This window comes from Halichoeres trimaculatus, unplaced genomic scaffold, assembly GCF_033239565.1.
Source record: "Halichoeres trimaculatus isolate MK-OKI-2021-1 unplaced genomic scaffold, fHalTri1.1 fHalTri1_scaffold_3, whole genome shotgun sequence".
NCBI lineage: Eukaryota > Metazoa > Chordata > Actinopteri > Labriformes > Labridae > Halichoeres > Halichoeres trimaculatus.
Genome location: NW_027437181.1, coordinates 19,859,921 through 19,876,815, shown reverse-complemented (window position 1 = coordinate 19,876,815; position 16,895 = coordinate 19,859,921). Strand labels below are relative to the sequence as shown.

General features: G+C 41.2%; 2 protein-coding genes across 5 annotated transcripts in view; one reads left to right on the top strand and one right to left on the bottom strand.

Annotated features, from left to right (window-relative positions):
* Positions 1-94: 94 nt before the first annotated feature.
* sltm (SAFB-like, transcription modulator) lies at positions 95-9,962 on the bottom strand. 2 transcript variants are annotated; one of them, XM_074665646.1, is made up of 20 exons: positions 9,787-9,962; positions 8,884-8,971; positions 8,736-8,791; positions 8,419-8,446; positions 6,322-7,120; positions 5,705-5,748; positions 5,480-5,592; positions 5,238-5,387; positions 5,034-5,146; positions 4,802-4,956; positions 4,603-4,703; positions 4,458-4,514; positions 4,214-4,353; positions 3,935-4,115; positions 3,504-3,628; positions 3,055-3,228; positions 1,919-2,230; positions 1,684-1,822; positions 1,242-1,396; positions 95-1,138 (listed from the first exon to the last, which is right to left on the bottom strand). In XM_074665646.1, the coding sequence occupies exons 1-20, from the start codon at positions 9,919-9,921 to the stop codon at positions 1,027-1,029; spliced, it is 3,177 nt and encodes a 1,058-aa protein (XP_074521747.1). In that variant the 5' UTR covers positions 9,922-9,962; the 3' UTR covers positions 95-1,026. The 2 variants fall into 2 exon arrangements, with proteins under 2 accessions (XP_074521747.1, XP_074521748.1); XM_074665647.1 differs by having other exon boundaries at positions 5,480-5,589.
* Positions 9,963-11,165: 1,203 nt separating this feature from the next.
* The window catches only part of rnf111 (ring finger protein 111), a 28,614-nt gene continuing 22,884 nt past the window's right edge, over positions 11,166-16,895 (top strand). Inside the window, exons 1-3 of one of the 3 annotated variants that reach the window (XM_074666084.1) lie at positions 11,166-11,253; positions 11,592-11,653; positions 14,821-15,765. In XM_074666084.1, coding sequence (XP_074522185.1) covers positions 14,904-15,765 — 862 coding nt within the window. In that variant the 5' untranslated portion in view covers positions 11,166-11,253; positions 11,592-11,653; positions 14,821-14,903. Of the gene's footprint in view, positions 11,654-14,820; positions 15,766-16,895 lie in introns of all 3 variants that reach the window. The other 2 variants (XM_074666085.1, XM_074666086.1) reach the window with 2 other exon arrangements.

The following is a 16,895-nucleotide window of genomic DNA, read 5'->3' as shown; positions in this document are numbered from 1 at the left end:
CTCAGATTAAATACCTGGTTAAAAAATTAAAGAGTATTAAGTCATTAGGAATACAAATTTCTTTTACTTGATCAGCTATAGATAACTTGTTACCATAATGCCTTAACACTAAGTATCCCCTGTTATTGCACACAACCCAAGTTTTTCCCAGCAGCTTAACCAAACTGTAGTGTACTTCAAGATGCGTTTTGGATGTAACATTCAAATTTCATCAAAAAAACATAAATACACTTAAATGATTGATAGTCTCGTGTTTGATGATGCCTTGCACCAGAATTAATGTCCTTTCCATGTGACCTTTTGTAATTTAAATGTAGTTTTCATCCATGTCAGACTGCTGAGTTCTTTTTCATTGAAGAGCTTATAAAAAATAATAATAAAAAAAAAATACAGCCAAAAATTGTCAGACAGGTTTCACCACTTTAAAAACCACAGACTAATGAGAAGACAAGGAACCCAATTCTTTCAAGGACTTTCAGACTATTGAGTTTCCCAATGTAACGGATTCAAAAGTCAAATTTATTTCAGTCCAACTGAACCATAACTGGAGGTATTTTGCTACAATGCAAGCTTGTTTAATTTGACTTTTTCTTCTGCATGTTCAACTAATTGTGACAAAACAACATCAAAACAAAGAATGACTTTCAATAAATGAGTCCTCCATCATCCAATTCATCACAAACATCCAACCAAATGATAAAATAAAAAATATTACACAGGAAACTGAGTGTGTTACTAGGCTACTGAAAATATACAAACACTCATTAGAGGAGACATGGGTAACATCACTTGAGAGCTTGTTACAAAGACACAGGGCTGTACAATATCATCCTAAAGGTCAGTAAAAGATGTGCAGGAGGTTGTTTAAATGTAACAGCAGAACTGTCAGGAAACCCTACACTGAGGTAAACACTTGTCTATACAAAATAAAATAGCGTACCACCTAAAACTGTTGGTATTCTAAAAATAAGTTCAAAGAGTCTTCAAATTTTCAGGTGCTTTTAAGAGGCAGAGTTTGGTTTTCAGTTAGTACTGCCGTGGCGTTCCTTTGTAGGGCTTGAATCCTCCCACGCTGCCACCACTGGGAATGGAGTTGTTAGTGATCTGTACAATTCGGTTTAGCCCGGATGAAGAGTGACTGCAGACGACAAAGCAACCAGAGAATGTAAGATAGTTTCAAACAAAGTTTAAACATTTTAGTCCTTTTTTTCCCCCATTTCATGTTTGAAAATGTGGTATACCTGGAAGGAGCCATCATGCTGCCCCGGCTGTCTCCCATCCTGCGGTTATCAGGGTAGCCCCCACCCTGTGAGCTGGACCCTCCATGCCATTCTTTCCTCAGGCCCTGATCCCTGCTGTGACGCTCCACCACCACCTGTCGGCCAGAGCTGAATGGCTGCAAAGACAAAAAGAGGTTTGAACCAAGAGTGGTTTTCTAAAAAGTGTTTGCTAATTTCATTTGAAAAAAATACATGATTGTAATCTTGCATATTATAGGTCTCCTATCAAAATTTTGTAATAACAATACCTACTCGTTGGTAAGTTGAAAAGCTTGTCTAATTACTTTAACAACTGACAGGATTGTAAGCCCAACTACCAGCACTGGCTATTCAGTGATCTGAATTCTTATTAAAAACTACATGGTATATTTAAATGTGCTTGGATTCATTTAGGTTAACTAACCTGATCATTCATCACCATAGCTCTTCCTCCATCTCTGTTATTAAAGCTGCTTCTTCCTTGACCACTGGAGGATCCTCCTCTGAGTGAAGGTCCCGGACCATCTCTGCCTGGTCGATCTGTTCGCATGCGCATAGGTCCTCTGCTCAAGAAAGATTAAAAACACACATGAAAAAAAAACCTGGTAACTATAAAAGGAAAAGGAGTCTACAGACTATACTGCTTCATCATGGTTTACCGTATATCTCCCTTGTTGGAGTTCATCCCGCCATCACTCTTCCATCCATGCCCACCGTCCCTTGGTGAGCGGTTATGTGACATGCTGGGCATGGCAGCTCTGGCTCCCATTGGGCGATCATGCATCGGCACAAGCCGTCTCTCGTCTCTTTCCCTGCGGTCAGTGTCTCGGAGTTCTGTGCGTGGAGGAGGGGGTGGCTCAGCTCGGCGGACTGTTTCAAAGTTTTTTGAGAAGCGATCAAAGCCTGAGCTGTCTCTGTGCGGTGCAGGGCGGCTTTTCTTAACCTCTGGCTCACCATCAAACCGGTTACGCCTGAACAGAGAAAACAACAACCGAAAAGGTGACATCACTGCCTTAAATGAGCAAACAGACAAACACATTAAACCAGGAACACGAAGCACAAGTACAATTTTCCAGAATAGATTAAAAATAACAACTCTACAACTTTATCACTCAGGGCCACTAAATCCTAAACACTGGTCTCAATGTTAACGCAACACTGAAAATATGAAGTCAATAATGATATTTATAGCTAGATATCCACATATTCTTGCCAAACAGAGGATTTCAGCTGCTTGACAATAAGGGATCTCTTGTTTTTATTTTGGCATCCAGAACTTACACCAGCTGTTTTTACTCTAACAAGTCAGCACTGCAGGCGTGCCAGTTCGGCATCCTGACTACTCGATAACTGAGCCATGCTGATGTTGTCATCCATGCAAAATCAGCTGTTTTGAAATACTTGGCTGGCATCAAATCTACATGAGCAAATGTTGTTTTGAAACAATCACATTCACAATTTCACTATTTAGTTGGTGTATTTAAACTGTTTTCATTTAAAAGTAGGTTTTTATAATTTAATTAGCTAAAATCGCATCACATTCTGTTTTTAATCTACGCTGCACAGCATCCCAACTCTCAGTAAACTGAATAATGTAAAGAGGGGGAGCAAATAACTTTCAGAAGGAAACAAGTTGTTTTGAGCTCTGAGGACGCAGGACCCATCATAATTCTTATCTATAACTATGTTTGTCCCAATTTGACATGACAAAATCTCCTCTTAGAAAAGTGACCCTAAAAGGTGAGAACGCTGCAATGGTAGACCACTACAACCACTTTAGTTCAAATGCTCGTACCTGTCGTAGGAGTTTGGCTGCTCAGCAGAAGCTTCTGGAAAGCGACCCCTCTCTCTAGGATTGAAGTTAGAAAAGCGGTTTTGCTGCCGGTTGAAGTTTGAGCCCTGGTTCAAACGGACGTCAGATTCTGATTGCATCTTCTTGTTGCTGTTCCAATAAGGCTCCTCCCTCCGACTGAAACATAAGATATTGACAAACCTCAGGACTGGAGTGCACAGAAAACAACCCTTCAAAAATTGTCCTTGAAGTTCCCAAGTGACAAACACTATGTACCTGCAAAGACTGGTAACAACTGATTTTCTGTGCATTTCTCAAAAAGAATTTGTTGGTTTAATATAAAGCTAGAATATTTTCCTCTCCTCCGAGTCCTCACTTAAGTCCAACAAGTGTTGCCTTAACTACAAATCTACCAAACTGCTTAGGAACAAAACGTAAAATAGTGTATTTACCTGTGGTCCACTTCACGGCCTCTTTTGAGGTTGTTTCTTTTTTCTTGCTCACAGCGGAGCTGCTCCTGCTGCCTCCTCAGCTCCTCACGTTCGCGTGCCATTCGCTCTGCCTCTTTGCGCCGTTCCTAAAAGAGGCAATAATTCAATTCACCAACTCATATTTATGACTTGGACATTTTAACATGCTATACAGACAAGAGCAGCATCAACCCTCAGAAATCCTTCTAATGGCACAAGCTGCAAGTAAGGACCTACAAATGACTTAGACTTTCTGGTTGATTCAGGATGTTATATTTCTGACCTTTTTATACCTGCAGCACTAGAAATCCAGGTTACATGTTTCAAATTGTCACTGAAAGGGTGAACTTAATATTTAAGAGGGGAAATGAGGTAATCTTTACGAGCAGGTAGTTTGTTCATTTTCGATATACCTGCTCTATGCGGATTCTTTCTCTCTCCAGTCTTTCCCTCTCCAAGCGTTCCCTTTCCAGTTTTTGTCTTTCCATTTCCAGTCTTTGGCGCTCCCGCATAAGATTCTCCCGTTCTTCATGTTCTCGTAAAAGCCTTACACGTTCACGCTCCCTGCGCTCTCGTTCAGCCATTTCACGACGCCTAAAACCCGAACACATTTTTAACTTCAGGGCCATGAAACAATTGAAGCATCAAAGCTTAATCATTATGTGTGTGAACCATTTGCTGCTGAAGACTACCTGCGCAACTCCACCGCTCGACGAACACGCTCTGCACGAGCCATCTGCTCACGCATCCTCTGCTCCTTCATCTTCTCAAAAGGCAGAATGTCTTCCCCTTTGTTTATAAAAGGTCTCTGCCTCTCTTTCATCATCTTAAACTGGAGGTAGAAAAAAATATGGTAAAAAAAAAGCTCATTTATTAGGCATATTAGAAACGACTCACTAGCATTGTCAGCTGTTTTCAACATTTTTTTTTTTTTACCTCTTCTGGGGGAATCAACCACTTGGGCTTCCTTTGGACATTCATATTGACAAAGGGCTGAAAAGTAATCAAAAGGAATCTTAAGAAAAAACCCAAGCATGATTGAAGTTAAATTTGAAAAATCAAATACAAATATAGTTCTTACTTTATCAAAATGTCTCCCTTTTCTGAAAGGTCTTATTTTGCCAAAATTAGAATCTCCTTTAGCATGATGTGACATCGCCATCTTAACTGGGCTCTTTGTCCCTAAAAATAAAATAAAAACAGTGAATATTCAAAGAACAAACACGATGATTTGCACTGGACTTTTTTAACTATGGATGAGACAGAGAAGAAAAACTTACTGGTATGCTTCCTGTCATCCTTCTTCGAAGAATCTGGTCCTGAGTTGGATGAAACAGATCCAGATTTTCCACTTTTGGCCTCCTGTTTCTTGCCTGAATCCTTCTCTGAAAGTTTGTCCAATTTCTTGTCCTCTTTTTTGGAAGATGTCTGTGCTCTGGACAAAGAAATAAACACCGTAAATATGCTTTTCATGTGAAAAAGACCAAATGTTAAACCACCTCTTTTACCCACTTGTTAGGCAACTTTGCTCCCGTGGAGCTGCGCTTCTCACTGGATTTGCTGGAGCCAGCTTTGTCCTCTGCTTCATTTTTCGAGCTTTCTTTTTTGAAAGGATCGTTTTTGGCCTAAAAAACAAGAGCAGAGATGAAAAATTAGAAGGGCAGAATGAGATTGAGATCTCTCAATGTTTTGACTTCACATCTGCTTTTTACTCACTCTTTCGACAAAAATCTGCTGTCCATGGAGCTCGGTACAGTCCAGATGGGACACGCAGCGAGTCACCTCTGTACTCGACGACATTGTCACCAAGCCATAACACTTGGAACCAGGACTGCGAGCATTTGTTACCACCTTGGCGCTTAAGACCTTTCAGTGAAGGAAATATTACACAGAATTTACTGGGTTATGTACAAACACAAAGAGAAAACTAATAAAAAAATAGAGGGTGTGTTATTTACCTTCCCATATTTCCCAAAAAGGTTCTTGAGATCAGCTGCTTTTGTGTTCGAAGACAGACCACTCACCCAAATGTTACGAGAAGAGCTGCTGTTGCTGCTACTGCTGACGACTGCTAAAGAAGAGGATTTTCAAGTGAAATCTAACAGCGGATGTTAAAATGGAATGAAAAAGCTGCTTCTCTGTGTTTAGTATGGCTAACAATAGTCTGAAACACAAACTCTTACCCAAGTTCTCTTTCGCAGGCTTTCCATCTCTGTCTCTTGAAGAGCTAAAAAGCAAACATTGTGACAAAGAAGAAAGAAAATGAGTGAAAGTAGATCAAGCTTTGGTTTTACGTGACAAACGTTTAGTGGAATAAAAACACCATATCATGTGCTTTTCAGGTCAAAAAGAAACAGAAAAAAATCCTGTGGGCAGGGCGCAGAACACGTGTCTCAAAGGCTTCATTGCTTTTCCAGTGGTGAGATGGGTGAAGTTGTCAGCCAATTTATTCCCTGGAACAATGAAATCTTCAGAAGTTTGTTCAACTTCACAGCAAATAGTTTGGCCAAAAAGAAAAAAAGCTGTCACCTTGGGTACTATTGCTCTTTTACAATGCCTTGGCTTTAAAACTGCTGGAAAAGTCAAAGTAACAAAACAAAAGGTGATTTCCTGGCTTCTGGTTAATTTCACATTTTAACCAACCTCAGAACAACAAATCAAAGAAGTAAATGGCAGGATTAGGTAGGTACATCAGTGAACATTTCCCTTAAGGCAAAAAATCTTGAGGCTACCCACAATGTTGGTTCTTAGTGAGTTGGACTTGGTAGTAGTATCAAAAAACTGACATAGAAAGACAAACCTCTTTGCTTGACCTGATGCCCCTGTAGTGGAGGGGCCTTTCTTCCCAGAATCCTTGTCTTTATCTCCCGTTTCCGCTTTCTTCGAGGCCTCTCTGCTGTCTTTCTTCATGGGCTCGCCCCTGGATCCATCATCTCTCTTACCATCTTTGTGGCCCTCCGACTCTTCCCCCTTCATGTCATCATCTGGACCCATCTCAGCAGAGGCCTCTGGCTCATCAGTGCCCTTCTCGGCATCTGGATCTGGAAGTTTCACATGTTTACCTGTTTCCAGGAGGTCATCACCATCAACATCTAGGGTGATGGCATCTTCATTTTGGATGGAGACAGAAAGGTGATCATCCTCGGCATCTTTAGTTGAAATTATCGCTTCAGCATCCATCTCAGCCAGTTCGGCCTCCATCTCTGGCTCCGTGTCCACCTCAGCCTCAGCATCAGCCTCAGCCTCACCATCAGGCTCAGCACTCTCGTCCATGTCAGGGTCTGCATCCTCATCTCCCTCTGGCTCTGGCCCTGCATCGGCCTCTATCTCTGCATCGGCCTCGGCCTCTGGCTCTGGATCGACCTCTGGCTCTGGCTCCGCATCGGCCTCTGGCTCTGGATCAACCTCTGGCTCGACCTCTGGCTCTGGCTCAGCCTCAGCATTCACCTCTGGTTCAGGCTCCGAATCAGCCTCGGCTGCCACAGCCTCTGACTCTGGTTCAGCCTCAGCCACAACCTCAGCCTCAGCCTGAGCGAGACACTCCTCTCCGGATGCAGGCTTAGCATTTTCACGAGTACCATCATCTGTATCAGTTACATCTGAGGGATTTAACAAGGATAAACATGGCAAAACACAACTTTTAACATCGACATGGTTTGACCTACAAAGTAGAATAGAAAGCACATTTAGTGTTAATGGTCATCAAGGGCGCTGACATCACAGGGAGGCACAAACACACAATCTTCACTGAAACAGGACCATTCAGTGCTCTTCATCTCTTCACACCTGTTAAGTCCAGTCATTACTCAAACTGAATAGGCAATCGCAGAGTCTTCTTGCATCATATGGCAGTTCTTCAAATGGCAAGGTTGAGACAAAGTTCAAATGAGGAGAAACAAGTAGTCACTTCATCCTTGTTTTTTTTCCATTCAGAAGAACTTGTTCACAGATGCTTACACATGAAACGTCCTCTGAGTTGCAGAAAATGTTCAACATCATCCAATGTTTCTTCAATAACCAGTGTCTTGATGATGGACATCTGAAGAATTCATCATAAAGTCCAATTTTCCACAGTGTCTCGTCGATTGCACAAAACTGTACGTAACTAGTATGTGATGAAATCCCAACAGTCTGTCATAGCCAGTCCCAGTGCCGGAACTCAAACCTCTTCACAGTAAACATCAATCTGGGGCTGGAGAAAGCTGGAAGAGATGTGCAGATTGTATCGAGGTCTGTGGTGAATGAAGTCTTCTGACTTGCCTCTACAATCTCTATGAACAGTTTTGATGAGTTCAGCTGTCCGTTAGCTTTCAAAATTGAAGCCTTAATCTTGAGATGTCTTAGCATAGGCATTGAACAAGGATCTCTGTACTTGTGGTTAGGGGACTCAAGAGTTCAGACAGGCCCAGCGCACTCAACACTGGTCTGCTCACCAATGTGTCTGCAGGGAGTGTAATGGTCCTCTGTTTAACATTGTTCCATCTGATTCACTGAGTAACTAATTGTCAGATACTTTGAGGATCTTCACTCTGTGTTTCCAGGAGAAAGGCAGGCTGGCTGGTGCCAGAGGCAGTGGAAATCCGCTGAAGCAAACGATATTTTGCTCAAAAATATGAATTATCGTAGGACTTTTGTTATTGGTCGAGGCAATCCATGATTCATGAGCGCACACAGAAAAAACACAAGTTTTTCCTCTGAAGTACCTTCATCAAGTACATCTATGGGGCACTTTTTTTTTTAGCAGTGTGACCGAGATCCTACAGTAGCTAACGGGCATAAAATACCACTAGACGCAGGTTATATGTACTGCAAGTCCTTCTTTCTCATCACATATTTTATCTGTAGGAAATAAACAACCCAGTGTTAGCACTGTACACAGGTTGGGCAACATACATACCTTTTTCTGATTCATAGTCTTCATTTTCCTGAAAAGAAAGGGAGATAGACACAGAAGCAAAAGCTTATTAAAATTTTGTCCACAGCAAAACAAAAAATATTCCCATCCTTTTTTACAGGCTTGAGAACTTTGTTGAGGTTCCTTCTAAGCATGATAGGTCTTCGTAATTGGTGGGCTTGTAATTTTCTGGAACCAGTGCTATTGTGACTTCCTTTAGCTTTAACCATCCTTCAAATAAACCCAGGTTTGCTTAACATGTGCTTTGTAATGACCATCAGGATCACACTACGTTTAAAGATATGTATTTCCCCAGTCACCTTGGACACTGCATCTTCCTCCACTGGGATGTCTGCGTCTGAATCCACTTTTTTCCCTGGAAAGTAATGTAGACGAAAACAATAAATTAGATGATTTGGAATAGCAGACCAAACATGCCTGTCTCATATAAATAATAGGATAGCTAACCTTTCGCTTTTCCACCTTTTCGGATTGTTGTGTCAGGGGAAGACTGAGTCTCAATGTTCTCTGGATCGCCATCTTCATCCTCAATAGCCTTCAAGAAAAGCAATTTAATAAGTGTGAGATTATTTCTACAGTTAGATGATAAAATGGAAATCCGAGAAATGTGGAACATGTTCATAAAAGCTGTACTGAAGTTGATTTAGGAGTATTTTATTGCCTCATCTTTTAGGTAGTAATCCCATTCGGATCGGGATGTTTAAAAAAACACATAATGTAAACAACTACCAATCACATGCTCTTTAGTTAAACATTGCTATAATCAGTAATTTCTTGTATTATTTCCATAAAATGAATCAAAAAGATTTGGCAATAAAGATTACTAGTGCAATTCAAAAGATAACCTCCGAGTGCGTGCACAAAAAAAGCATATCTGGACATTTACGACCGCATACATAGGATTTATCAGCTGATCGATACCATATTAGATTCTTATGCCACTAGACTTATACTTTTTATACTAACAACTACAAATTTCCGCTTTTTAGTTTTAAGTTTGAGTTGACTTTAATAATGCACAGTTAAAACTGCTGCTACCATTGCAGTTTCATGTCCCGATTCATAGAGCTGGAGTCGATTACGCTCCAGCGGTCTCGGACGAATTTACACAAAGGCCACTTGGTGTAATCATGTGCGTGATGCCTTTCAACGACCCCAGTGATTCATTAGTGCTGGTATTCCTAAGCCTAAATCTGAGTTTATCGCAAATGTGTGGAGAACGTTTCGTTTGCATAGTCTCACGGGGAAACATGTCACGGTCCTTGGCTAACATTAGCCTTAGCAACTCTGCATTACGTACCCTAGAACGGCCATTCATTTCAGCACGGAGTAGCACTTTCATTTAGTTACCTGTCTCAGTCTTGATATAAGGACGCTCTTGACACCGGATGTGTCCAAACTTCTTCTTTTGAGCTCTGATTTCAAATCAACTACTCTTAATTCTGATATTTTGTTCAGCTCTATGGAAATGGCACCCGTCGCCATTTTACCTTCGGATTACCGATTCCTGCGCGCGCAGACCATTTGTTCAATGTCTTCTTCGCTGTTCATAGATTTTGCGGCTTGTGCTGCCACCCCACCCAGTGTGGCGGGGAGCAGTGTTTTACCATTATATACCCCTCTTCCTATACTCTTCGTATCAAATGACACCCGTTTTGACATTTAACAGCAGTTTAAATGCCCTGAACTTCGTTCTTCTAGTCTAAAATTCTGTGCTTGACATATTTGTCTGTATTTTAATTCGCCATTGATGACAGAATTCGAGGGGTACTGGCACTGACGCCACAACTGTTCTCCTCACTGTTGCTCAGTTTTTACGCGGAGACAGAGACAGACACCTGCCGGTCTCTGAAGGGGCTTATTCCTCCAAAATGAGAGCTATAAAAATGAAAAAATACACTCTTTTTGGTCTCTGAAACATGTCAAGTAACAATAATACACTTATTGGTCAGATTTAGACCAAATGATCAGTTTCTTGGACCAGGGCAAAGCTGACCCAAACCACACTGTTAAGTTATAGAATGTAAACAGATTGTGAGGGTTAAAACACACTGGTGTTTTCTTTTGCAAATTATCTGGCCATTTTGTTAGAATGTTTGACAATTATTTCAAAAACATGTTCACCCCTTGTTTTTTTCTTTTACATTGCAGAAATACAAATAATAAACCTTTCTTAGAAACAGGGTAAATAGTATGTTGCAGAGGGTTTAAGCCTCAATCAGCTCAAGACCACCAAAGTGACCCAAGAGAGGATATGTTGTGCTTTTCAGCAACACTGTGCACATTAGTGAGTCTGGGTTGTTCAAGTTGACTATTACGTTCCTGCCCTTAATTTTCTTAACTTTGCCATCTGACCCATAAGCTATTGCTTTGTGATAAAGCTCCATGATGACACATATTCAGCTAACCCTTCACATTTTTGTTTCCAACACCGGTCCAATCTATGGCCACTAGGGGGTGCTCTGGTATTTTGAACCGGTCATAAAGAAATTCTTTACCTGCATATACTACGGCGTACAAGCCTGAATGTATTCGAGACACCCTAAATTCTGCCTTGGAAAACTAAACAGGGCAACACTAATGTCTAATTTAGACTGGTCTCTTTTGTTTATCTTCAATCAGTTATTAAATGTAAGAGACATTTTATCAACTGTCGCAAAATGTCGCAAAGTGCATGATGCTCGGGTAGTGATATGTCGCCCTCTCGCGGCGCTGAGTTAAACTGCTGTGTTTTAGCTCGCAAGCAGACGAGCTGCTGGGTAAACAAGAGGGGGATGCCTCGAAAGGCAGGAATGGCATCTTCGTCGAGGGCTTGTAGTGAGACATTTCTATTTTGACAAATTGAAACATAACAGAGAGGCCGTGCTATCTCTAAAGAATCGATAGGTTTCATTTGGTAGTCAAAATGGCTGAGTATAATCTGACATTTAATGAGTGAAGTGGAGCTAGCCTTTATGTTAGCTTAGCTCATAGCTATCCAGGGCCCGTTGCCTTCGATTTTGCTTCTCGGATCAGCTCGGGACTGTGTTGTCAGTATCACAATCCCAGCAGCTAACGTCCTCGGATTGCGTTTTTTAGATAGGCCTGCCAAGTTGCAGTAAGGTTAAACCTAAAGAAAACTGCCCGTTTTTAACGCTTGTCATTATTTCATATAGGATTCAAACTCACATGTTACAAAAAGGACGGCAGCACATTTTGATAAAGGACTTAAACGCAGGTACGTGTTGTCTTTGTTATCTTCTTGTCTTGTGTATGTGTCAGGCTAGGTGGCTAGCTGTCCACTTTTGTGTCCCTTGAAGTGTTTTGGTGATAATATTGAAATAAGTTACTAAAATCTTTAAAGGTTAATACTGATCTCACAGTCTCCATTAACGCGACTTTTTCTGGCCTTAGTCACTCTAGCAGCGTTTGTGGGACAGAGGCAGACAGCACCTGATCGTATTGTAATTACTAATCGTTGTAGAAATTATGCTTAGCCTCGGTTTCAGCCTTGTCACATATGCAGCTCTGTTTTTACTTGGTTAGTTAAACAGTTTGACAGTCGCTTCACAGACAGTGAGGATATCGTAAGCAGCAGCTGACTGCCTCTGTCGTACATTTTGAATTGTTTCACCGCTGTCATTAATGGAACAACACATATTTTCTGCGATTCTTCCTTCTTTGTGTCTTACCTGCCCTTATTTGTTTGTCTTATTAAAGATTTTGTGTTATTCAGCCTCGATGCATTGGATTTTCCCCTTCAGGGCTGTCCTCTGAGGCTCCTGGGTTCATGCATGCCAATGCGCAGCTCTCTGTGACATCTAAAGGACTCTTTCTCATTAGTAAATTGTACATGAAAGTAGGAACATAGTCCTAGCCGTACATAAAAGGCTCACATTATTCACATGCCACCAGGTTTCCAAGTAAAGCATCAACTGTCAACATCACCTGCTGCAGGTCAATTGACAACCAGCTCGTTATACTATGGGATGGGATGAGATGAGATGAAAATGAACAATGAAATTGCCTTAACAGCTCATTTAATAGGAGAAGATATAAAGAGTTAATATGAGCACTTGTACAGTTTAATGTAATCCCATGCTGTCGCCCTGCAGTGAACACCACATGGATTGTTATTGTGCTTCACTGTTACTGGTAAGAGATTGGAAATGAATGCAGAAGGTTAGGGCTCCATTCTGGTTTGTGGTGGTCTTTTTTTTGTGTTGCGTTTGGTTACAACTGTTGGACCATAAAGGAATAGCATGCAGTCAATGCTGGAGTTTGGCATCTAGAGTTTGAATATGTCTATACTGGATTCATTTACTTAAAGAAAAGTATTTGAATATGATAAGAACACAAAGGACAGGTTGAATGACTTTGTGTACAGGGTATTTTTTAAAGCAAGCTATGCAGATTTCTCAATACTGTGAATTATGCTGCCCTCATAAACAATGTGGGTTGAAGTAAAGTATCGGTTTTGTTTTTCGTCTTGTGTTACATCACTTGCACTTCCAGATGGTCACATATTGAGGGTCAGTACAATATGTTCCTAAATCATCTGCTGGAATAGTAGCTTCAAGATTTTTTGTTTTCAGATTACATCATATCAAGAAGTGTGGCAGGCTTGCTGCTGTGGGCGATATCACCACATGCATACAGTGCTCAAGCTTGCAATTGTGTGATGTGTTTTTTTTCACACTGTCTGTAATGTTCTATGATTATTTTCCAAAAAGCACAGTTTGTCACTGGATGTCACTGCAGATATGGGACACTCTTTAGGATAAGCAACACTGACTGTTCTGTAATAAGAGAAATAAACGGAAAGAAGACACTACAGTGTGAGTGACCAAATGTACCATCTCTACTACAGACATGTACAACTACAGGAAGTGTACTTCTGCCCAAAATACACATTAAGGTGGTAGAATTGAACTGCAGAGTTCATACTGTGCTGTGTTAAAGAGTCCTAGAATGGGAAAGCTATTTCAGGCCATTCTGGTCTATTAAAGATCCTTAGAGTGCTGTTAGCCCCTGTAATCTTAGAACAAGATGTGTAAAAAAAACATTATTTAAGACTTCAAGTTACATCCTCAAACACACTAATATTAATTTTGTGATGATGGCACAATGGTATCATCGTATTGGAGATAAATACAGCAAAGAATAATTAACTTGAAGGCAACATAGCTACATAGCTACATCACTGAGGAGGGAGGAGGCTAACCTCTTAAAAACACAGTGTTTCAGAAAGTAGCATTCAATTACAGATAAAACTTTGACTTTTGAAGCATCTTGCAGTGTTATTTACACTTGAAATCAACCAGAGTATTTTCATTTCTTTGGCAAAGTTACAGATTCCTGGTCACCAGTATCTCAGTCCCTCAATACTTAGAATGAAGTGTAGTAAGTCTGTGAGAAACCACAAGAGTCAAAAAGTAAGATCTAAACTTGTTTCGTGTATTTAGAAAGTGGCCTTTATTTTGGCTTTGCTGGAATGTTGATGTTGCTCTTGGAGACTTTGTGCAGCAGTGAAAGAGTTTTCCACTGAGGAGTCACTTTGTTTCAGGAGCAACTTTTTGGCGCATAGAAGTCACTAAGTCTTGACATAAACATATGAACCAGTTTTATGGTGAAAAATCCACCTTTATTTCACCTGAGTCATCAAATCACCTGAGTACTGACTCAGGCTTTACTTATACGTCCTCCTTGGGATAGTTATGTCCTATCTTTGTACACAGAGAATACAGCAAATATATTCCCTGATTATGGATAACTCAGGTTACTACGTTTATTTTGTTCGATTAATTTCACCCCTGTCACATTTAAGAGCAAGAAAAAAAAAATCTTGATTGAAAATGAGGTCATAATTGTAACACAATACAGCGGTTAACTAATGTGTTTTCTGAACAAACGAACACAGATCGAGCTGTGGGAATACGGTCATAGTCAAATCCAAAAACAGACAAAGACAACGTAACTAACAGAGAGAGCCCAACACGCTTCACTTAACTAATTCATAGAAGATTTTTCGATCTATGTGCACATTTTGCTGTGTTTCCTAATTTCATCAGCTGCCAGCCGCATCAGTGGTCTTATGGCAACAAAGAAATGTGGCGAACCAATCGTTTCGTGTTTGCATGGTTTTATGTTGAAAAAAGTAACCAATATTTTTGTCCATACTTTTAAATCAAGTGGTGAAATGTGCTACTGTACATTTTTTGTTTTATTTGCAAGGAACCATCGGAACACTATTCTGTCTTTTATGCTTTGCTGTAAAGTTATTCTTATTATAAGATTACTCCTGAAAGGCCTTAATCCTGTCGCTGACAATATGTTTGTGTCCTTGCCTGTTATTCAGTGTTGTGGCCTGTGCATCCTTTAACTCTCCTGTCCTTTTTTGTTTAGGTTTTGTGAGATGTGGCTGACAGATGCTTAGGTATTGATGTAAATGCTCACAGTGTTTGCCCCTTGAGGACAAACCTGCCACCATGAAGAGTGAGGTGCCATCTGAGGCCCCCAGCAGACAGGAGCATTTGAAGGAGCCACTGGTGAATCCTGAGCCCATGGAGGCGGCCAAGAGCTTCCCCAACAACATGGAGATGATCGGGAAGGCAGGCAGTGAATTTGAAACCCTTTGTGAGTCCCGGCATCTGCGAGACACCGGAACACACAGAGACTCAGAACGGAGCCTCCCTGGGCGCAGGAAAAGAAAGGGCCAACAGGCAGGGCCATCAGACTGCTCACTGAAGGAAGGCCACATCAGTGAGAGTTCACTGGCTCCCCAGCGTCCCCGGGTAGAACTTTTACAGCACCCCAGCGAGGACGAACACAACCATGAGTCCTCTTTTAGTGACTGTGCTTCTTCCCCATCCTCTAGCCTGCGTTTTGGTGACTCAGACACTCTTAGTTCAGAGGATGAGGGGGAGGCTGGAGCAACAGGGGGCCAGCACAAGGCTCCCGCCCTTACAGCAGGAGGAGCTACCGGCGTCAGCCTGCGCCCTGTTCTGGGTCGAACTCGGGGGAATCGTTCTCATAAATGGGTGCGGTCTGAGGCTGAACCAGTCCTGCTGAAGAGGCAATGTCGGCGGCCTCTACATAGGAAACGCTTTGTGAAAACAGCTCCTGGAGGAACACCCAGGACTCAGAAGCAAAAGGAGCGACTACTACTGCAGAGGAAGAAACGTGAAGTTATTGCACGTCGGAAGTACGCTCTCCTCCATAGCACCAGTAGTTCCAGCGAGGAGCTGAGTAGTGACTCGTCCTCCCACTCCTCCACCGAGGCAGAAGATGAGCTGTACGTGGACATCAGCAGCACCAGCAGTCAACCCAACAGTGCTACTGTTGCCACAGGTAAATACAAACAGCTACTCTGCAGGTTGTATCTTTATGTTTCATTATATCTGTATCTACATTCACAAGTGGTTTACACCATGATCTACGTTATCTCAGCGAATTCATCATAAAGCTTGCTACTGTGTCATCCCAGAGGTTAGTGAGAGGCTATGCGCTCAGGGCCTGTGTTTATCTATCCATTTTATTGATAAGATAGATGTTAGGTTAACATGAGATAAAAAGACATTGGCAGGAATATTAATGCTTCAAAATGTTTGTGTTTGAACTTGTTTGACATTTTGTGCAGTATTTTTCTCGGTGGGAAAGTTAAAGAGAGCCTCTACCACAGTTGTAACAGGATATGGAAATGATGTCTCAGAAAGCTCACAGGCCCCAAGATTTCTAATGCTGCAGAAAACTCCCATTTCAGCATGAATTAACATATTTTAATTGAAGTACATTGATGCAATGTGAATTAATGTGCAGTGAAAAGTAGAACAGACAAACAGAAATGGCTGCTGCTGGAGAAGAAGTCATTGCGTTGTGCTGTCTGTCTTTAGAGCTTCACTTACATGTTTCACTTTTAGGTTTTTTTATTTTTTGCATGTGTATTAATGACAGTAGCATAAAAACGTACACAACTCTGGAACAGTAAACAAGGTAAACAAGTACATAAGTTACGCAAAGATCAGGGAGAAATTGGAAACGCAAACCGAAAACGGCCTCCAGAATTGATTTTTTTTTCTGAAACACTGCAGCCAATGTTGTCATGTAAACAGTAAACCATTTTTTTCAGTGGAAACGCTAACATCACACTCTGGTTGGCACATGTGTATACAATTCGGTACCATTGTTATAATCGTCACATTCACTAAAACACCAGATGATCAGCCCAAGGCTACTTAAGTGGGGAACTACCCTAAACCGCCTTGGGACAGACAGTTATAGCGCCAACTAAAGGCCTGGCATGCTTACTACAGTTTTTTTCAGTCCCTCAGCGTTTTCATGTAAATTCAGATTTTTTTCTTTGTTTTTTGGGGGATGAAAGGTTGTGTGAATGGGGCCTAATGCAGGATCAGAAGTTGACGGGTTTAATTTTGAAATGACGAACATCTATGTGACTGTTGCTGGTATGTTTTTATAACAGT